This window comes from Cygnus olor, chromosome 20 (assembly GCF_009769625.2).
Source record: "Cygnus olor isolate bCygOlo1 chromosome 20, bCygOlo1.pri.v2, whole genome shotgun sequence".
In the NCBI taxonomy this organism is placed as follows: domain Eukaryota; kingdom Metazoa; phylum Chordata; class Aves; order Anseriformes; family Anatidae; genus Cygnus; species Cygnus olor.
This window is the reverse complement of record NC_049188.1, coordinates 3142645-3164335: the sequence shown is the minus strand read 5'-3', so window position 1 is coordinate 3164335 and position 21691 is coordinate 3142645. Positions and strand designations below refer to the sequence as shown.

Genomic DNA, 21691 nt, shown 5'->3' with positions numbered 1-21691 from the left:
ACAAATGCCCTTTGCACCAGTTGGTGCCCCAGCCGTCCCCTCCCATCCTCCCACGGGGAAACAGCCCTGGGGCTGCTGCGGGTCAGCTTGGACCAAGAACGTGGCCCCAGGGCAGGCAGGACAGTAACGGGAAAGGGTCCAACACTGACAGACCTGTGTTAGGGGCCAGGGTCGGTTCATCTCCCCCCAGCAGCGTTCCCCACCCATGCCCGTGGTGCTGGTAACACTGAGCTTGGAGTTCAAAGCTAGCTTGGAAGCAGCAGCACGGCGTTTACACGATGAATGCCCTTTATAAACAGCGTTGCCAGTAAGTCAGTCTCAGTGCTAATGTCACCCACTGCAGGAGCCACAGTCTGCTCCAGCCAAATCCAAATGCTTCTACTAAAGCCTCCCATGCAAGGATTATCGCACGCCACTCAGAGCACCGAAACTCCATCACCTGCAAACCAAACTGACTTCAGTGTCCAAGAAGAAACAGAAAGCTGCACAAGGCTGCTGAAGCGTGCAGTTATGGGACAGTGACCTGGAGGAGCCGAAGGGCAAGCGGCCAGGAAGCATTTGGTGCAGTGTGACTGCGGGACGATGGTTGGGGTGAGAGCCTTTTCCCACACAGAGCCTTCTCAAAGCACTCCTGGCCAGCAGGGAAGGCTGATGACGAGATGCAAAGCCCACGCATTTCCAGTTACCGAGTTCAGGCAGTCTCTGTTACTCGTAATGGGAGAAGACCCTCCTCCACGTCCATCTATTAAAAAATAACCCACTGAGTTAATAACCCACCAATTTAAAGCTCCTCAGGTCAACAAACACAAGCTACCCAATAAATACCAGACATCCGTAGTGACAATGGGTTGCCTTCAGGCCACCAACCAACCAAAACCTACACCTCCTCTGCCCAAACTGCCCTCTAGATGAAAAACAGGAACCCCAGATCAGCCAGGCATTTGCGGAACAGGCACGGGCAGCCCCACACGGAGATGCTGACGCATTCAGGACAGCAACTAAAAACCAAAAAGGAGCATTTTTTTCTGAAGTCTTTGTGCCTGAGGCACTGAACTGAAGAGGAACCGGGTGTTTCCAAAGCAGGCAGGGAAACCCAGTGCTGCGGCTGCACCGCGCTGCGCATCGGGGTTGGGCTCTGCCCGCCTGCGGCAAGCGGAGGAGCCGCAGCCTTGCTCTGAGGGGGCTTTGCCGCTGCTCTTTGCTAGAAACGTGTCAAGAAATCCAGAGTATAACTAAGTATTTGTATTGCCTATATACTTGAATTAAAAATATATGTTGAGTAAATGTGTGTATACGGCACTTACTGCGTCTGCCCAGAGTACACACACACATACTCATGTGGTATATATTAACCTATATTGCTCAAGTATATATGCTATGTACAGTATACAGCCATACGAACATAAAACACAGGCATTTCTACATGTGTACAACAGGGACATACTATTCCTACAGAAACACTACACACTTCTATGAACATACGCGCACTCTTGCACAGTAGAAAGGAACTTGCAGCCAAAATCTAACCGTGCGGAGAAAGACAAAGAACCCCAGGCAGTAACACGCAGCATGAGAAAAGTTTCAATTGCTAAGAAACGAAGGCCTCGGAGAAGCAAGGAGGGTGAGCGAGGGCTGCTTCCTCCTCCCCTGCCCACCCCTCCTTGCAGGGCTGGAAATGCGCTTTGCATTGTGCCGTTCGGTGAAGTTTTGTGCACCGAGAGGAACCCCGGGGGCACGGGGCGGTCCTGCGGGGTTGAGGGGTCCCTGATCAGCAGCAACCATGGCCGTAAAGAGAGAATACTCCAAGATGATGAGCACGGGGCTTGAACACAGCGCGGGCAGCTGGCACCTAACCTGGGTTTTCAGCGCTGCAGATGCCCAGACGTAGTCTGTGCCACGGGAACATTTTCTTCCTTTTATCCAGAGTGGCAAAGAACCATCACAATGCCAGGGATGCACAGAGACATGAGTATCGTAAGGCATTACAAAAGAAAAAGACCCTTCCATTTTCCCCCACCCCAAAGTGCTGGCGAGGAGGAGCTGTCAGACAGCTTGAAGAGCCACTGCTTTGAACTCATTAAGTGTGCTCATTAAATGTGATATTATTATTTTTTTTTAACAAAGCCCCCACAGCCCCTGTCTTGCCTTACCCTCGTATCAATACTCTCACAAGTAATACCAGATCCCAAGTTGGTGCTGATCTGAACCACACGCAGGGTCAGCCCCGTTCCCAGCACCGCAGTGAGGCAGGGAGCACCAGAGGGAATCGCCCCTCGTCACCTAGAACCATCTACTTGGTTATCAAGACAGAAAGAGAGAGGAAATAAAAATGTGAGTCCGAGGATGACGGTGGACACAGGAAGGCCCCCAAGGGGTTTTCCAGCTTGTGACATTGTCAGGGCGGGACATCAACCTGCTTTGTGACATTTTGAAGCACCCCGGAGACATCCACAGATTTCACAGATTTAAGGCTGACTCCCTCACGGAAAGAAGAGGAAAATGTAAATGAAAAAAAAACACCCTCTAGAATAGCCTGAGTGCAAAATTTTAAAAAATAAAATAAAAACTAAATTTTTTTGCTTTCTCTTAAGGCTCAGTAAAGCTGCTGCTCATTTCAAGTAATCCCTTAGTGTTAATGTCACGGCCCTCAGCAAGCGGCAGTGGCACACGGGGAGGCCAACGCACGCCGCTCTCTGATGCACAAAGGGGCCAAATGCCCATTTTTTCAGTGGCTGGCAGAGCCCAGGAGTGCACACAGGACCTGTCCCCCTGGCACTGTCCTTACACGCAGGGAAAGCTCAGGCTCAACTTGGCTGACCAGAAAGCTCGGGTGGCTTTCCAGAGCTGCAGACCAAGCAGCGATGTTCTGGCTTCCATCTTCAGAACAACTGCATGACCCCACAAACAACCTGCCACCCCAAGGAGAAACCCTTCAATGTTTTATGTGGTGAAAAGCTACTGAGCACCCCACTGCAACCTTCAGCACAGCTCACGGCTGCTGACGCCACGCAGACTCACGTAAAACATCTCTGTTTTTGTTTTTGTTTTCTAATATTGCACCACACGGCCTGTGCCAGCATCCTCACGGCATGTGGCAGGAAACCGAAGCATCGTTCTGAGCAAACATCCATGGTGCCACACCGGGAATATACCTTTAGTCCAGAACTCTGGAGTGAATGTTAGGTATCACACGGCAACTCTGAAAACCCATGTAACGGAACAGCGAAACACACTGCTGGGTAAAGCATTAAACGTGCCCAAGTGCTCCTCAGCCGGGATGCTTTAATGCAGTTGGGGCCTAGAAATAAAAGTTACCCATGATTCTGTTTGTGGATGCTCCGATTCCCTGCCCAGCTGCCACACAACACCACACTGATCAGAAAACAAAGGGATTTGAAGCTCAATGTCTGGGTCCAGCAGCACCAGAAAGCACAAATATAACTCAAATGTATCTCAGCCCTCCAATGCCACGAAGGGGGAACTAACCAGTGAGCCGTACGCCAGGGTGAGCGCCTGCATGTCCTGCACCCTGCTATAAACCTGGCTGCTTGTCCTACACACCAACACAAACCATGCCCACAGCGCAATCCCAAGAGCTTGCGTACTGCCTGCAGCTTAATGCAAAACCCTGCGAGATGCAGCCTCACGAAATCCATGCTAGAGGCTGTCTCTTCAGTAAGTCCTCATTAAAACTCTGAGACTGCTACTTCTTCATGTCAAAGACAGGAAGAAGCCCAGGAACACAAGAAATACTCGGGCTCCTTGCTGTAGAAGCAGAGGCCTGCAGGTGGCCTCCCCTCTCTCTGCTCGGGGTGCCATTTGCTCTCCCGGTGCTGGTCACCGCTGTCCCCCGTGGCACCTCAGCACTTTGGCCCTGCCACCTTGTAGCTGTGACATGAGGCAGACACAAACATGCCCCAGGGGAAGAGCCATGTCACCTGCCTGTGGCGGGGCCAGACAAAACACCTTGCTTTTCAGGAGCGTTCAGCACCGTGTGGCTTTCAAAGGCCTGAACCCAATGGAAAGACCCTGGGAATCGAGTCCCCAGGCAGCAGCAATTTCCACCCTGGTGATGAACGAGCTGATAAAACCCACCGAAGGGTCCTGGCAGGGTTTGGGCACCCTCCTGGCCCTGCAGGGGACAACCTGCTGTGGGTCTTGGACAAGATGGCCCAGGCTGTGCGGGGTAGGGGAGGAGCAGCTACTGAGGGGCCCTGGGCAATGCTTCATGCCCCCATGAATGTCCAAAAATAGGATGGGAAAGGAACGGAGGGGATGTGAGAAGAGAAGCCTCCCTCCTCCTCTTCTGGCCCTGGGGGACAAGGGGACAGCTGTGACGTGGGGTGAGGGGACAACAGCTGCCCCAGCACAGGGGACACACTGGGAGGACACCGAGGGTGGCTGGGGAAAACTGAACTAGAATGGCCGGGTTTCGAAGCAGACAAAGAGGTGGTGGCACCACCTGGGAGGCAGGCCAGAGCAACATGTCCACCCCGGGCTTACTCCAGGCAGCCAGGCTTTGACTGCGAGGAGAAAGGAAAGAAGGGGACAACTCAGACAACAGGATACTCTCCCCTTTTCCAACGCCAAAGAGTTTTGTCAGGGGAAACAGAACCCAGTCCCCATCCTATCTCAACATATGCAACGACAGACGGTCCTCAGAGAAAGGCTGATGTGAGGAGACAAGCCAGCACTATGCGACGTCTTTTCCGTTTAATTCCATATTTCGTAGTGTTTATGGCCCCTCTGCTCTGGCCGTGCCACCAAGCCCTTGGCAGAGCGCCCGCAGCCGTGCCGCCACATTTCAGGGAGACACCGGTGTCCCCGGGGCGCTCCTTCCACACCGCCAAAGGTCGCCCTTTGCCTTGGGGCTGGGCCTCAGGAAACTGTCTGAACTCCCTTTCCTCCTGCCCCTCATTCATAAAGAAATTCAATAAAATAACAATAATAATAATAATAATAATAATTAAAACAAAGGCTTATTGGAGCTGTTTCTGCTCAACTTTCCACAGTCTCTTTTCATGTCACTCTCTGGAATCAGATTTTTTTCGAGAAATACTGTGAGAAAAAAAGAATAATAATAATAATAATAATAATAATAATAAAAAGCATCTGGAACCAGCTCAGAAGATTTCTAATGCTTTTCAGCTTGACTGACTTGGAGTGCATTGACCACACCGTTTATATTTTCTTCAGGTACCTGCAAGAAAACAGAAAAAGAGAAAGGTCAGGCTCTAGCAAAAGCCAGGGTCGGATGATAAGGAAGAGAGAGGCAGGAGACAAAGCCAGAAGAGCCCCAGGGTGCCAGGTGGGATGCTGGACACCTGAGCTCCACTGAGAAAGGGCTTCGTCTACAAGAGACACCCTCCGGCGCGAAAGTGCTGATGTGTAGCTCCCGTAGGAGCAAGTTTTTCAAGTGAGAGCTGGCTATTTGCTGTCTGCTGGTGGGGAGACGACAGTTTTGGGCCTTTCCTTGCCTTCTCTTCTCCCTCTCCCCTCTCTTCCCTTGCTGTTGTTGGCAAAGCACCATGCTGGGGCGAGCAATGCTGCCCCTGGCAGGAGGGTGAGCAGCTGCTCCCCACCCAGGACTGCAGAAAACACACCACCACCTTTGGTGCTGCCACTGCTCCAGCATTGGGTCTGGCTCAGGAGAGCCACTTTCTGCCCCAAAACCACCTCAAACCTTGCAATTCCGTGTATGGATTTCACAGGTGGGAGGAAAGGGGTAAAGCTCCGAGCCCTCGTGGCTCATTTATCCCGGAGACTTGCTTTATGCGTGTGTATGCCGGGAGCTCACTCGCACATGGTGCCTGCCTGATGGATTTATATACCTGCCTGAGAGCCCATGAGGCTCTCCAGGGCATCCTACAGGTTTGGGATACATGAGCGTGGGTGGGGAGACCACATCAGGTGATGAAGGGACCGTTTGTCCAAAGAAGAAGAGGCCTGCCCATCTGTTTGTGGTGGGGGTCCCAGATGGTGCAGCACAGCACCTGAGAGTTCTTACTCCGATCTTGTGATGAAACTTAACCACAGAAGTCCACACACAATATTATTAGTGGGTGTCTGTTCACACTTGGTGCAGGAAGAATCCCTTGTAACAGAAGATGCAAAAGATCTTGGAGTGATTGTCATCAGTAGAAAAGAATATCACAAGTAAAGTTACGTGAGACAGAAAAGAGGCGTCTGACCGTTACATAAACCACGGATGACACTCAGGGGACAGGCAGCTAACAGCTCCTGGAAAGTGGAGAGGGGACTGAGGGAAAAATAAATTATCTGTGAGCTGCTGCAAGAAGCCAAAATAATTCACGTTAAGTAAGTTGAAGAAGGGACTGCTTCGTCTGTGAGGTATTTGAGTCCTTGGCCAGGAGCACAATACCTGGATTCATTGGAGACCCTTCAGAGCTCAGACAGTGGAAATAAAACTGGGCTGTGATTTTCTGCAGGGCTTTTAACAAAACTGAGAAAAATTAAAAAAAAATAAAAAGCCATGAGAAATAACAAGAAAAGCATTCAATTTTCCAGTGGGAAGATGGAACATGAGCTGCTAACTCTGATGATGTGTGAACGAAGGTCAGCTGGGAAAGGAAGAAAATAATCTTAAAACAACCATATAGCTATTTTTTCTGGGTTTGGAAGAAAACTCCAGCAAACATCCACCGCATGAAATAGGACTATGAGACAGGACTCTCCTCTGCTTCTCTTTCATTTTTTTCCCCTGTACATTGAATACTGCAGTGGGAGATGCTGTGTGGCTCTTTGCTTCTCCAGAAGATAATGAGAAAAGACACAGGAACCGAGTTTGCAGAACACATTTCCTTAGCCAGACCCAGCAGAGGATCAGGATCTCTCCATGTGCTCCTTTAGGGCAGTACAGAAGCAGCAGGAAGCAGAGCTGGCTTTGACCTGCACCTCCTTGTTTAATTAAACTCAGCAGGCTGAACCTTCACTCACTGCAAAATGCTTGACGCCCTTAATGTCAAGGAAATATCAATCATACCACGAAGGTTTCGGCTTGATTTTCTCCAGGACAGATGTGCAAACAGTTTTGATTTGTAGGCAAACATCCTGGTTTGCCACCAGTGGAGAAGTCCTACCCCTCTCTGCCCCTTAGAAGAGATCCCTAAACCAGGGCAACTGGTGTAGCACGTTCACTTGTCAGCCAGAGGGCAGATCAAAGCATCCACGAAAGGCAGAGCAAAGCTCTAAACTACCTCCCAGACATTGCTTCAGCCTCATCGGATGCAAAATGCTGGTGAAGAGCAAGACACCTCCCAGCATGAGGCAATGAGAGCAGAGCACCTGGAAAAGCTAAAAGGGACCCTTCTCACTTGCTCTCTCTAGACATACCCTAGAGGGAGCTGGAAACCATAGCTCTCTCCAGCCCAAAGGGACCTCTTCTGAAGCACAGCTCCTGGTTTCCAGAGCACACTTCTACTGCTCCAGCAATGCAGGGAGACCTAAGTATTAACAGCCAGGTCAAATAAAAAAATAAGCAACAAAAAACACCTTAAGATGGACAGGAGGATAAAGATCAGGTCTAGGGGAACAACATTTTTTTATAAAGCACTCTAAATTGTTGACAGCAAATACTGAATGACCTTAAATAAAGAAAGAGAGGATGCAGAGAAAGGATTCAGGATGCTCTTAGACCTTGAGAAATGCCACTAGAAGTCAAGGTGTTTGCGTAGCAAAAAAAATAGTTTAAAGTTAGGGAAAGCATGCCAGAATCTAGGTGAGGTTCTTGGCTAACCAAACCAGCCTAGAGCCAGAAAGCACACAGCCCAGCCACTGCTTCTTGAGCAAAGTCAAGCAAAGGAGGGCTTGAAATACACCAGCATCCAACATGTTTTGGTGAAAGGTTTTGACAGCTAGAATAGCACCATCCAGATGAAAAGGCTTTTAAAACTGTAAGAAAAAAATCAACAAGTAGCAAGAAAAAGGATAAAATACTGATTTGAGGAAGGGATATCTGCAAGACCTTAATGCACGGCCAAAATTAACACCTTGTCAGCTGCTCAGAGGCAGGGAGCTGCTGGGCTTGGATGCAGCAGGGAGAGATGCTTTTAAAAGGCGGAGCTGCTGCAGAGTCATCACAATTGTATGGCACAAGTTTTAAGTGAAAAATCTATTTTCAGCAGCAGGGTTTAGCTCTCCAGATATCGCTTGACAATTAGAAGCACTGTGCACCCTGTGCCCTGCACAGAAAGCATGCTCCTGTGGCCACAACAACAGGTAGGAATGTGAGGCAAAGCTAACAGTATTGATTTTAAAATGGTGTTTTATTAGCTTATCTTATCAGCACAGTTAATATTCAAGAAAATAAGACAAGCATATATAACACTCTGACCTTTGCTATCTAGAATAATATTTACCTTTTACTCTTTACACATATGACCTACGGGCTGCAAATGGTTCGTGCCAGCTGTGAAAAACCAAAGTAATTAGCTGAAGGAAAAACAGTGCAAAAAAAACCCCTTGAACTCCTTGGAGCTTCTACAGGTCAAAAGTAGGACCTGGACAGTGAATTTACACTGATAAAAGGAGAAGTATAATGCAATAAAGGGCATATTTAAGAAAACAAAAAGCACAAAACAGCAGAGTTTTGTTAGTTTTGTTAGTGCATAGGCTACTGACTCCCTCCCTAAATACTTGAGGAACAGGCTCCAAGTGAAATGCCATCCTGTTCGCAGGCACAGGTGTAGCAATCTTCCCTTTTCAGGGAAATTCCTCATTTTTGAGGGTGTCCTATAAAGCCGAAGGAAGGAGCAGAGGTAGGCCCAATGCCTAAAAGGTAAAGTATCTGCTGATATAAAAGAGAAGAGAGCCAGAGCCCCACACGAACGACAAGACAATGCCTGCACTGCAACTGCTACAGATGCTCACAAAAACACGTCCTCAAAATCACCTGCCCTTGCCCGGCTGCCAATTATTACTCCCTACGAAAGGTCTACACCAGGAGGACAGAGCAGGAAGAGCAGAGCTAACTCTGACTCACAGACAGATCTCAAACCGCAGAGGTTAGGGCCATGCAGGCACCACGAGATGAAGGCAGCAGGGTGCTGTTGGTGCAGGACGGTTCCCCCACAAATGCACCATGCTCCAGAGAGTCTGCAGCCTCTGACCATGACTGCAGGAAAATGGAGTGGGTCGGTGGCTGTTTCTAACAAAGGACAGTGATGCACTGGAAGAGACTGGGAAGATCACGAAGTCTCCATGATTCTCCAAGAATGACAATCCCTAATGAGGTTTTACCTTGGAGTAGGGCTGAGCTTGGTTCAGGAGCCTGTGACACAGGGCCGCTGCATCACAGAAAAGGCCCCTCAATGAGTTCTCCGGACGGGAAATGTTATTCTCTTCGTGGTTTTTCTCCCACGGAAAAAGACCAAAAGACCTCCCTTACCCCAAAGATGCTTCCTTAAGACTCACCAACGCGTGATCAAACTTAAAAGTACTGATGTAGTAGGCTGGGATGTCGGCCGCGGCCAAAGGCTCAGAAATCTGAGCGACAATTCCACATTCATCTGTAGGGGAGATAAAAAAATGAATGATTGTTCATTTCACTGATACAAATTAAACACCTCAAGTGGATTCTAAGCTAACATATTAAAATATTGCATACTTAGGGGACTGGCAGGCTCTATCAATTAAATATGCTGGGCCATTTCTACATATTTTGCCTCTGAGGTGCATTAAAAGAAGGTGCATGAAAATTTCCTTCTTGCATCATTTTTTTTGTCTGGTGTAGAAGAAAGTACTAAATAGTACCAAAAAAAAAAAAAAAAGAAATTTTCAGAAGTTTTCTTGAAGCCTGTATTTTGGAACTGTTACAGAAACTATGGGATGGAGCCCCAGTGTTTTCTGACTATCATGTCTTTATTGCAGAACTCAGATTGGACTCCTTTATAATTGCAGGAGACATGAAAATAACACGAATACTTCTGCAGATGTGAGGTATTTGCTCTGTGCTACTTAGGCCCAATACTCTTTTCAGTAGAGAAAACGTTTGCAGCACTGGAAGTGAAACAGGCCTGTGAACAAGACCCTTGCTTGGGCTGCTATAACTCAATACTCAACCTAAGGCCCCAGAGTTTTCCAAGGATTGCACTGGACTACAACAGTGCTTTCTGACTGCTGCTTTCAGTACCTACAATGCGTTCCCATGCTGCCTTTTTGTCCATTTTTAATTTTTAAACAGACCTAGCTGTATCTACCTCCAAAGACCAGCAGATGAATGTAATTTAGATGGAGCTGTCAAGCAGGTAGCACTTTCAATAGTATACCTGGAAGTCTGACTTATCAGGTAGGAGTCAGGCTCTACCTATTTGAAAACCTCAGCTTGCAAAGTCAAGTTAAGCTGCTGGCTCTCAAAAAGCCTCAGTCAGATGGATTTTTCCATCACCTTTGAAGGCCCTGAGGCAAGTGACTACCTGTGCACCAACTGATCCCCCAAATGTTTACCTACCGAAGCCAAGAGGCTGCCCACCAATCCGCACCATCTTCCAGAGTTCGCCAGATGCACTTGTAAACAACAAATTATTAGGAAATCTGCAAAAGAAAAGGAACACCAAATGCGGCAATTAAAACACAGCGGTGTGCCGGATTCTGCCTGCGGGTATGCTGCTGTTCCTGTATCCCTTCCCTGCTTGAAGCCAGCAATAGCAGCAGCAGCAGCAGCTCGGTGAAACTGAGAAAAGTCAGGGCAAACGGCACAGGTGCACCTGCCTGCCCCTCCAGATGTCCTACACTAAATAAGCATCTGATGCTGGAAGTGTGCACAGGCACTCAGTGAGGCACAGAAAAAAAAATCCTAAGCAACAGGCCATGCCCCAGCTTTAAAAACCTTAAGACTTTTAATACAAATGCTTGACTTGAGCTGTGTTTTGAAGCACCTAGAGGTGGCAGATGCTTCTAGACACACTCTCTTTGGTATGTGACAGTGCCCAATGTTTTTGTGTCTGAGCATCACCAGTGCTTTTTTCCATACCATCCCTGGGAGGCCCCTGAGAGCCCTGCAAAGATCCCAGTTCTGTAGTGAGGAAAGAAGGCTGGTTGGTGGCTACGTGACTTGCCCGAGGTCAAGCAGGCGGTGCGTGACAGAGAAGGAACTGGCCACCCCGGTTCCCCAAGCACCAGGCTGCTGCTCCAAGCCTCAGGCCTCTCTTGAAGGCAGACAGAGGTTTACCCCAATTAAGGTCGAAGAAACTTTCAAGAGGGCAATTAATAGTTTGCAAAACAAGTCCCTAGGGCAGGCAAGAATCAAACCAAGCACTGCACTGTGTGTCAAAAGCAAACCTATGCATCACATCTCAGTGCAGCATGCTGTCTAGCCTCTAGACCTCAGAGACTCCTGTGACGTGGAGCTGCAGAAGTACACACACACAAACAGGCTGATATTCGTTCCCTAGCTGACTTTTTGCCTTGCCAGACAAACGAGCCATGGGCTCCCGCTGCACAGGGATGACTCAGTACATTATCATCACAACCAGACTCTGCACCAAGCCCAGCCATGTGTGAAAGTGAAGTGGGAGGACAGTGCCACTGAAGTCCCCACCCCACTCTCAGTTTTTGGCAGTAAATCTTCAACCACATACACCAGATTTTTTTGGTTTTTGCTCTTAAAATTACAAGTAATGAACAATGGAATAAAAATGTCAAAACCACTTTGCTCCAGTGTCCCTCTTTCGAAAGTGAGACAGCTCTTGGGATCCTACATTACACTGGCTTGTTACTTCACCAAGGGCTTGGACAGACAAGGCCAAAATTCTGGACCTGGATCAACATGCCAGACTGCACTCAGTAAAGTGACAGGATGCACAGGCATGTGACAGCCACACAATGAGGCTCCCCAGAATTAACATGTAGGAGCTTAAACGACTTCCTGCTCCTTTAAGAACATCACAGGTGTTTTTTGGGAGCTCAGGAGACCCTAAGACCAAAGCTCACCTCTGCTGTGTCTGGACATCCATGACCAAGGAGATGTAACCCTCAATGAGAGAAAAGGAGAAAAAGCGAATGTGTCCCGAGTCTTCGTTGCCGACCACTGAGTCTTTTACTCTGAACACACAGAAAAGAACAACATTAGCTGTGGCTAGAAGAGCACAGGAAGGCTTTTAAAGTAGATACAGCCACTGAAACCAGAGATGTTCATACACTGACTTAGGGAAATGACAGTGAGTACTGACACATCACACTGCTTTTCATTCTTTTGATTTTGCAGGGGAAAAAATGCCAGTCCCCGCAACTGACAAAACTCTCCCACCCCTGCCACAAGCCCCTCCTGCAGGAGAGCAGTGGGCCAGGAGCTGCAGGCACCAGAAGGGTGCAGCATAACCAGCCGTATACCCTTGGGATCCATATGGATTTGCAGCACATGGATCAGGTTGCTACTCTTAGCTTAAGTCTGAAAACACTCACCTTTGCAAAGCCAAAAAAAAAAAAAAAAAGCCAAAGTCTTTGGGCAACCTCAATCTCCTGCTCGCCTTCCACCTGTCAGGACAACCCTCCTGAGCCTGTAAAACCTCCCTCCTCTCTCTCCCTAAATGCAAGACACCAAAACAGCGTAAGCAGATCCCAAAGCATCCCAGAGGAGCAATGTAAATTTGTGTCTCTGCACACCACCCATACCTCCCTGGGGAGCCTGTCTCCCTGCCACGACCTACCCATTGGAGTAAAACATGACATCCATTAGGAGTGTAGCAACAGTGGGAAGGGTATCTGGATCCAGGCTGGTGACGCAGAACATATTACTCGGACTGGAAAGGGGATGAATGACAGGCCTCTGAACTGGAAAAGACACACAGACACACACAGCTATGAAGCCACACCTGCAGCAGGCTCACATCCCACAAGACATTATCCATGCACACACAGAGAAAACTGGCAGTGTTTTCAAGGTAAAAGCAGAAACTTTCTCATTACTGAAGCCCTGCGGGCTCTCAGACAGAGACCAAGGAGCCTGGGGACAACCTCCTCTTGCAGCATCCTCCCTGAGGTGTGGGCTGAGGGCATCCCAAGTACTCTGCCCTGCATGGAGCACAAGTCAGCTCAGAGGGGCTTTCAGGCCACTGGAGTACACTCACAGGAGACCAGGGGCAGCTAAAGGTGGCAAGATAAACTGTACAGCAGAAATAAATTCAGGCTTCCACCATTCAAAAGGACTATGGAGGACATTTCTCTGGCTGTGATTGCTGGCAGTACACCCTCTTTTCCCTCCTTTCTCAAGGCCTATTTTGCTGTAACACTGACAAAAATTAAAAACCAGCTGACACGCAGCAGCTTGGCAAACACACTTGCAGCCAGTGGCTACGGGGCAGCCAGTAGTTAGACATTAAACTGTTAAACACAGCAAAACAGCAAATTGCACACCTGTGCATGCTGTTCACTGTGCCCTTCCTTCATGCTTTTTGTATAAGGCTCATTTTCTTAAGAAGATGATCTACAGCTTTCGAGTGATGAGGCTGAGTGGCACGTCAAAATAAATGATCCCTGCTTTGTTTGGTTGTGGGCATAAAACTGCACACAGGTGTGTATGTAGACATATGTATTTAAGGAGTTCCTTTTCCTGATTGTGCCCTTTGCTTGATGCTTGTTCCTGTACACTGGAAACATCCCAACGTTTTGTACGGCCTAGGGCTCACTCTGGCCTTGATCCTGAGCGGTACTGAAGTGCGAAAGTTGAACAACAACATTCTCTATGTACCAACTGCTCCAGTGCATAAACAAGCCTCTATATAAGCTGTTTTCCTTTGAAATGTTAAAACATGAAGTATGGGCTACAGACAATGTCATTTTTGCAACTGAAATGAATTGTTTTAACCTTCTGTCCTACAAGAGGCATGTCTCCTCTAGAGACATTAAACTAGCATTAAAAGCCTCAAATTCAGCAAAGCTCATCAGCATTGCTCAGAAAGTTAAGCACCTACTCAAATCCTTGGTCAAACTGGGATAGATTCAGGCATGTGTTAAGATGGTTTATTACCTTACAACAGGATAACCATCCGCCAAAACGCTGAAGGCAGCTAGGAGGCAGACTCCTCACCCCCACAGAGACAAACTCCCCAGCAGGTTGGGCCTGCGCTGGTCCTTACCCAGTTTTGGTTTGACAAATCCATTTGTTATCCCAAGGTCATCGGCAGCCACCGTCTCCCCGTTCACTACCCTGAGGATGGTGAACTCGGCAGCCAGCGTGTGCATGACGAAGGGCAGGTCTCGCTCACGTACCTGAAGGTGACAACAGGGTTAGCTTGTGATGGCATGCACCAGAAATGAGAGCGTGCTGCAGTGGAGGCTACGCACTCTCAGGGCACAGAAGTGTGGACACATCATTCTGGTTTGAGCCAGAAGGTGCATCAGGATAATTGCCATCTAGATCTGTGTCTAGGGAAGCATTTTTGGTGCTTTTACTGCAAATATCAGTAGGATTAAACACCATGGTGTTCAGGTCTGTGAAAAGCCTGTGGAATTCTACAAGCTTGAAGCAGCTTGCAGTGACTAAGAGGGAGATGTTTCACCTCTTTTCCAGCATCCCTTCAAGAATTTAGCGCTGCTTGTTCTTCAGCCTTGTTCCCTAAGGAAACAGATCTTATGTGGTTGTGCCCTGTGTGCGTGCACACACATGCACACATGTGAGGCAGAGTCTGCTCATCTCCAAAACAACTTCGGAGCCTCTTGTCCATCACCAGGCAACCTGACAGCAAATATGTTCCTATAATGCAGAAAACCAAAGTCAGAGGGAAGGTGGAAAATGCTGCCAGTGCCTCCAGTAAGGGAAGGACCACTCTCATTAGAGACCAGATAACCCATACCAACAAATGCCTCATGGCTTTTTGGGAATGGGAAAAGCTTCTGAGATGCCAGAGAGCCCAACGGCATGGCACAGAGCTCTGGGGAAAGCAGGCTTTGGTGTTCCTGCTGCTCCTCAAACAACTTGTTGCCAATAAAACTCTGCCCAAGTGAACTTTCATTTGGTGGCAGGTGCCTGCCCAGTTCTCTCGTGTCCTCTTACCAGGATGAAGTCCGTCTGATAGGTGGAGAGCATGAACACTGAGATGTTTTGGTCAGCTAGTGGTGCTATTACTGACTTGGCAATTTTGGTCACACCGATGGGCTGGGAGCCAGAGAAGCCACCTCCACCAGACACCACGTTGAGGGCAAGCCATGTCGCATCGGCCACGCTCAAGTGTTCTGAGGACGGGAGCTCTGCAAAGAGACAGAAGGGGAGGACAGAGGTTTGTTTTAGCAGCAGAGAGAGCCATGTCCACTATCTGATTTGTACGTGGTTAGCATAGACCTCAGTGCAAGGAATGAGATGAGCCCACTTATCCAGCCAGCCTCCTGGGCACCCTACACTGCTTCACAGCCTGGTGCTGTGCTGCTTCTTAGATAAACCAACCACACCAACTTCACTGCAGGATTCACACAGATTTCCAGGGATGACAGAGGGCATTACATGAGCCTCAGCTGTTTGCTTGGATGCTGGTGACCCACACTGCTGACATCCACGCATGGAAACAGCCTGAGGTCTTTGACTTCGGTCTCCTCTACCACCCTATTTCTCCAGCTGCTTTACTCAAGCTTTTCTCCCTTTTTCTTTCTTCTTCGTTTTTTTTTTTTTCAATTTACTTTTCGTGCTCTAAACCCTTTTTGTTTCCTCCTGGACTTGATACGGAGGTTGATGGAGGAGCCTGGGTGCCAGGGCAAGGCGTGGGAGGTGCAGAGCAGGACCCCTGTGCATCTGCAGTCTGCTGCCTCCATCTCTAATGCAGAAGCCAGGAACCCCACAGCTCTAAGGGACGGATGGTGTAACACACGCACTAGAGATTACAAGGTGATAACACACTGAGGTAAAGGAAATCGTTTTAAGAATAACCCCAGTTCCATTCCATTTGCTTCTAGTCTATTGTCATTAAGGTGCTCAAAATTTGTACTTAAACCACTTAATACAAATTTCTAACTGTTTTAAAGAAACCTTAATGTATTAACTGCCTGTAAAACCAGACACGGACTCTGGAATGAAGGTATAACCTTCTCTAAGATTGTCTGGACTTTGGATTTTGGTTTGGCAAATTGCAGAAACAAACAGTTCAGAGCCAGAGCCAGACTCACAAATGCATAATCCCAGTTAAATCTCCTTGGCTTAAGGAACTTGACCTCAGATGCAGATTCAGCCAGCAAAGACTCAACGGAGGTCCCAGCGGAAAGCTACACACTTTGCTAGAGGTTAGAGCAGCCCAGCAGTCTGAAAACATAAATTGCAGTACTGCTCCTCTTGCACTCAACCCTCAACACCACAGGCACACTGCCCCATGTCCGTACCCACGTCTCCTACTCCATCCACCCACTCCTGGCTCCTCCATGCTGTATCCTTTCCTTCTCCTTCAGTGAGGCCTCTGGGAGCTGTTTCTGTACAGCTCCACACACCATGTAATAAATTCATAACCTCACACCCCCTGAATCCCCAGGCACCGTTGCTCTGAGACAAGGATAGTGCTGAAAACCCAAAAAGAACTGAATAACAAACACTGTTCATTTTGCCCTCCTCAATAACCTCAGTTGTGTGTGGCATGAAAATAACCCTGAGCAAACACACTGCAAACAGTGGGGACACTGAGGGTTCTGCTTTTGCATTTTGATGTTTAGCTTCATAGGCCGATGTTTCTTTTTTACTGAATAATCAGAGCTTGCACGGAATGAAAACTGGGCACCAGGGAGATTGGGTAAGTTTGTGCATTAATCAACAGCATGTTACCTCGGAGAGACCACTGCAAGTTGCTTGCAGAAAATTATGGCAGCAAAATACCATTTGGTGATCAGATCGCTCTTCACATCAGGAAGGTACCCCCAAAACAAAGCTTACTACATCAACTGGCATGGAGTAGCTAGGGCTCAAAACAACTGCTACTGATCTAATAAGCAGCTGACACCTTTTTTCTTTTATTCCCAGCTCTACTCCTTGCCTGAGAAACAAATAAAAAGGAGAGAAAAAAAAAAGAAAAAAGATGTGTTCCTTCTTTGGACATGTATTTGCTCCCTGGCACCACGGAGCAGGCAAGTGCAGGAAAGGCACCTGCATGTCATCAGTATTTACACTTCCATTTCCCGCATCCCAGAGCCATTAAAGCAGGCAGGCATCTAAACCACCACAGGGCCAAGTGGCACCTCTCCTCTCTGCAAAATCACCCCCAAAGCAGCGGGCAGGGTGGTTGCCCCAGTCCCTGCACTCCATGGCCTGTCCCACCCACAGCCGGCATGTCCCCAGCACGCCCAATTCTCCGAGCAATTTGCCACCAGCAGCGAGAAGAGATCACAGCTCATTTTTCCTGCTGTGCATGGGTGACGTGATTACAGCCCGTTAAATACCAGTAAGCTATTTTGGGTTGGGGATGCGATGGCAGATGCAGCATTGCTCGGTGGACGGAGGCATTACTGCAATTCCCTCCGGCAGCTGTGGTGCTGGAGGACTGCCCCAAGAAGACCTCGTCGACCTGTTCATTACGGGGCAGGGAGGCCAATTTGCCAGTTGCATTTGTAATTGCTGGGCAGTGTTGATCATGTTTGTTTTTATGGGTTTAACAGGCCCTGGGAAGTGTGACAGGGTCATTTTGTTCGTTTAAGTAACCTGCTTCTCATAATTCAATTAATTGTGCAAAAGCTATATAGTGACTGAAAGCATCACCTCTGGACACTGTTCCCACTAGGCAGCCAGATGGAAAGGTACAGCCCAAACTTTATTGAAACAAACCCAGGCTAGAAGCTCAACAAATTCATCTAAATAGCACTGAATAAGCCACGTGGGAAGGTGCTTTGCCCAGGAAGCTGTTAAAGGCACCAAGCATAAGGGGAGCTGAAAACACCAAACGAACATTCACGCAGACTCAGTGAGGCAGATGAAGGTAATAAATAAAGAGCAAAACGAGGAACTGTCCATGATTCAGCCCCAACTCACCAAATCCACCACCTCCATCATCTCCCCCATCTCCTGATGCCCTGTGGCTTTGGCACCGAGGCATTCCCCATACAGGACCGGCGCACAGATCCCTCCATCGGGCTCTCAAGATCCCCTCACTGCTGGCTCATCACTCCTGCTTCTGACCAGAGGGGACACCTCACCTGGGGCTGAGAAGGACCTCTACAAAGTCAGGGTTGAGCTCTGTTAATTACGAGCAGGGTTTTGGAGCCTGATGTGGAGCGAAGCCTTTTGGTTTTGGTGTTTCGGCTGTGTAACACTTCACAAGCCTGCTGCCAGAAGGCCCACAGGAGCGGTTCTGCTCCTGTAGGCTCCATCGTCACTATTTTCTGCCTGCCACCACAACCACCACTGGCAGGTCACACACTCCAGCTGCCATTTCACCCACCTTAGCTGGCTTCCAACCCCACCAACCTACGCAAGCTGTGATCATCCAGAATCTCGCTGGCCCATTTGGCAGGCGCAGCTGAAGGAAAGCAGCCTCCGTGGCACACGCCACGCTGGGCCGCGAGCTGGTTAGTGTCGTACCAGCCATAATTGGCTCCTGAGCACAAATAATCAATACCATTTCCAGTGAGGACAACAAACCTTGGCCGAGACCCAAGCAAGGATTGAGCAGCTGCCTCCAGAGCACTAGGAAATGCTGTAAGCACAGCGAGCCGGGCTCCCCGTGGCACTCTGAAAATACCTTTGGGAGGACGCCGGGCAGGATGATGAGCTTCCAGCTCGTAGGGAAAGCAGGGAAGGAGTATCCTTGCTTACAGCTGTGGGAGAACAACAATGTTTTGTGCTTTCCTGTCCTGTTTCCTGGGACCCTTAAGCCTTGTGCACCCTGTGGGGCAGGACGTAAAGAGCTGGGAGAGCCCTCCTGCCGGAAAATGGGCAAAATGCTCTGAAAGCACATCACCACCAGAACTCGTCTTCCTGCACCTCATTTAAATGGATTCAATTTACTCAAAGGGCTTAAATTAAGGGGCCACGACAGTAACTGGAAAATGAAGGGTTCCACAGTGCAAATGCACCTCCCCATTTCCTGCAGAGTTTGTTCCAACTTAACAGCAATCAGATACGCACTTGAGGACACCTATTAGCTTTCAAATGAAACCATAGATATATGATGGATTTATTGTGGTGCTTGGAGGGAAATGAAGGTGCTAAGCTGGTTTGTTTCTTTGGTGTGATACGTTGGATCATTTCCTAAGCACCTACCTTCTTCACTCGGTACAAAAATTTTCGCATTATAGCAGAGTACTCTGGGTGAAACAATTGCTCATTCAATTCATCATTATAGGGCTTATGTTTTCAGCCATGGCCAACTCTGAATGTTGAAAAATAATGAAATTAAAAATTACTGTGCCTTTTTTTTTTTTTAGCAGCCTTCTGGCTTTAGATCCCTTACACTGTACTTATTTCACCTTTTATAGCCTCCCTCTGCAAAAATGACAGCTAGAGTCCTGCTTGCATTAAAAAGATAAAAGGAAAAAGCTCCTGCAATAGTAGGACTCCAATGGTCAGGCATTAAAAATAAAAGTGCTGCCAACTGCAAAATTCATGATAAATTGGGAGAGCTGTCACCCATGCCTCTATGTGGCAGCACAGTTTATGTACATATATTTTTAATATGACTTTTATGTTTATTAAAAGGTTCTCTTCCCGCTGCCCAGTGGAAGCTGTCCATTGCTCCGCAGTTTTAAAATCCTATCTTATAATGAAGCGAGGGATTATCTCGGGTCGTAAAGCCTGATCCAAAGCCCGGGCATCTCTCTGACTTCTCGATCAGCTTTGTCACGCAGTCACCGAGGAGGGGATGAGATGCCACCAGGCGCTGCAGCTGGGTGCTGCCAAGATGAGCACACAGTAGCCAGAGCATCAACGAGCCCATGGGGAGCCAGGATGCCCAGGGTGGGTTTCCAGCACCCACTGGCCTGGTTTCCCTGATACCTAACACAGTGTATGTGTTTAAACTGGATGTCCCTGCTCAGAAAACCTCTCAGAGGCTTCTTATTCTTGAGAACACCATGGAAACTGGCCACACGAGCTCTTGAGAGTGGGAAGAGGATAAACACCTGAGACTCACATTTTTGGAGAGATTATGCAAAGTAATACTCCTTTAACGCTAAGAAATGGGGTGCTTTGTTTCTCTCACTTCCAGAAAGCAACGCAAATGGGTTGAAATTGGGGTAGAGATGTCATTTTATCAGTTTCTGTGGTGTGCTAAAATCCAGAAACAGCTCTGGAGCCAGTGCAATGCCCAGCTCCTTGTGTCCCAGTCCTCACCACCCCAGAATCACCTGGGTTATTGCTGCAGTACACCCCATTCCTCGCTTTGCTCTGCCACAAGCCGAAGTGATCCACTGCTGAGCTTCCCCTACAGGGACCCCACCAGGGCGAAGAAGTGTCTTGGAGATGTTACAGTGCCAATCATAACCTGTCAGAGGATGCAAATATCCTTTTTTTTGCATCTAGGCACGTGCACCGCCAGCTTCACACTTAATAACTGGGAGCAAAGGCAGTGTCGTCGCCACACCAACTCTCAATAAGCCCCGCAGGCGTTTCCAGCACGGTGCGAGATGGCTGCCAGGCAGAAAGTCCTCTGAGTCGGTTTGATTCGAGTGCCACGGAGTGCTCTCACAGCGAGGGACTTAGCAGAGCACAATAGCCGGGTGAGATGAAAGCGCATCGCCTGGCTTTGTGCTGGGAAACAAGGTGATTAGGTCCAAAAAGTTAATGCTTCTGTGCAGGAGAGAAGGAAGAAAATCGCACAGCTCTGATTCAGCTGAAATCATTCAATGAGTCTGAGCTCGTCCTGGGAAGAGGTCGGCATGCTTGCAACCAAGCAGCTTTTGCAAATTTTTTTTCTCCTTTTATGTTAGTGGTTTGGTCAACTGCCACCCTCTTCAGAGGGTGATGCTGGAGATGATGGGTGCCAGAAGCAGGCAGAGGAGAAAGTCCTGCCAGCACGAGTCACATCACAAGGAATGTGATGCCTCCAGACCCACACGTGCTCTGGGTCATCCCTGGAGGCACAAGCTGGCAGCGATATGTCTGATCCTGCAGGACATCAGGGATCTTTTAAGTGCTGGTTGCTCCAAGCATTTATTAGATACCACATGCTACCAGGGAATGGGATGGCAGATTTCTCCAGGACCACAGTGGACCAGAAAACTTCAACTTTTGTCTCTTTTATTACTCTTCTTTGCCCCATATTTTCTCCTGATGGGATGCCCAGGCACCTCTGCAGGGCTGCATCGACAGCCGGGGATCCTCACCATCTCCAACTGCCTGCTTCTGTGTTTTTGACATTTTTATCTAACAGAACATGCAGAACTGAGTTTCTTATTCCAAACTCCCTCAATAGGGAAGCTGTGAAACCCGTCATCTCATTTTCCTATTTAGGTATTATCCCACTCACAAAACTGTCAAAAGAACATTGTTAGGTTCATAAACTCAAACACTCTGCAGTGAGGAAATGACAGCTTGACATTTTATATATTTAACCTCAATGCTTCTGTGCCTCAGTTTCCTACCTATAAAGTGGGTACAAAAAATAACATTTCCTCTAAGCCTTGCTCTCAAGAAACAGCTGACCTGTTTAGCTGGGGTTTGTACACATCTCACCATCAAAGCATTTCACAGTTAATGCAAAAATCAGCACTATGGAGAAAAACAGCATGGAAAATTTCTGCCCAGAAAGGGAATTTGGCAAAGATTGAAGTGTCT

General features: G+C 48.3%; 1 protein-coding gene across 2 annotated transcripts in view; it reads right to left on the bottom strand.

Annotated features, from left to right (window-relative positions):
* Positions 1–3030: 3030 nt before the first annotated feature.
* CASTOR2 (cytosolic arginine sensor for mTORC1 subunit 2) overlaps positions 3031–21691 on the bottom strand; it is a 120548-nt gene continuing 101887 nt past the window's right edge. For both annotated transcript variants that reach the window (XM_040532116.1, XM_040532118.1), the window contains 7 exons: positions 15011–15204; positions 14094–14226; positions 12666–12789; positions 11950–12060; positions 10469–10551; positions 9433–9527; positions 3031–5200 (listed from right to left, as the gene is read on the bottom strand). In XM_040532116.1, coding sequence (XP_040388050.1) covers positions 5135–5200; positions 9433–9527; positions 10469–10551; positions 11950–12060; positions 12666–12789; positions 14094–14226; positions 15011–15204 — 806 coding nt within the window. In that variant the 3' untranslated portion in view covers positions 3031–5134. The remainder of the gene's footprint in view (positions 5201–9432; positions 9528–10468; positions 10552–11949; positions 12061–12665; positions 12790–14093; positions 14227–15010; positions 15205–21691) is intronic.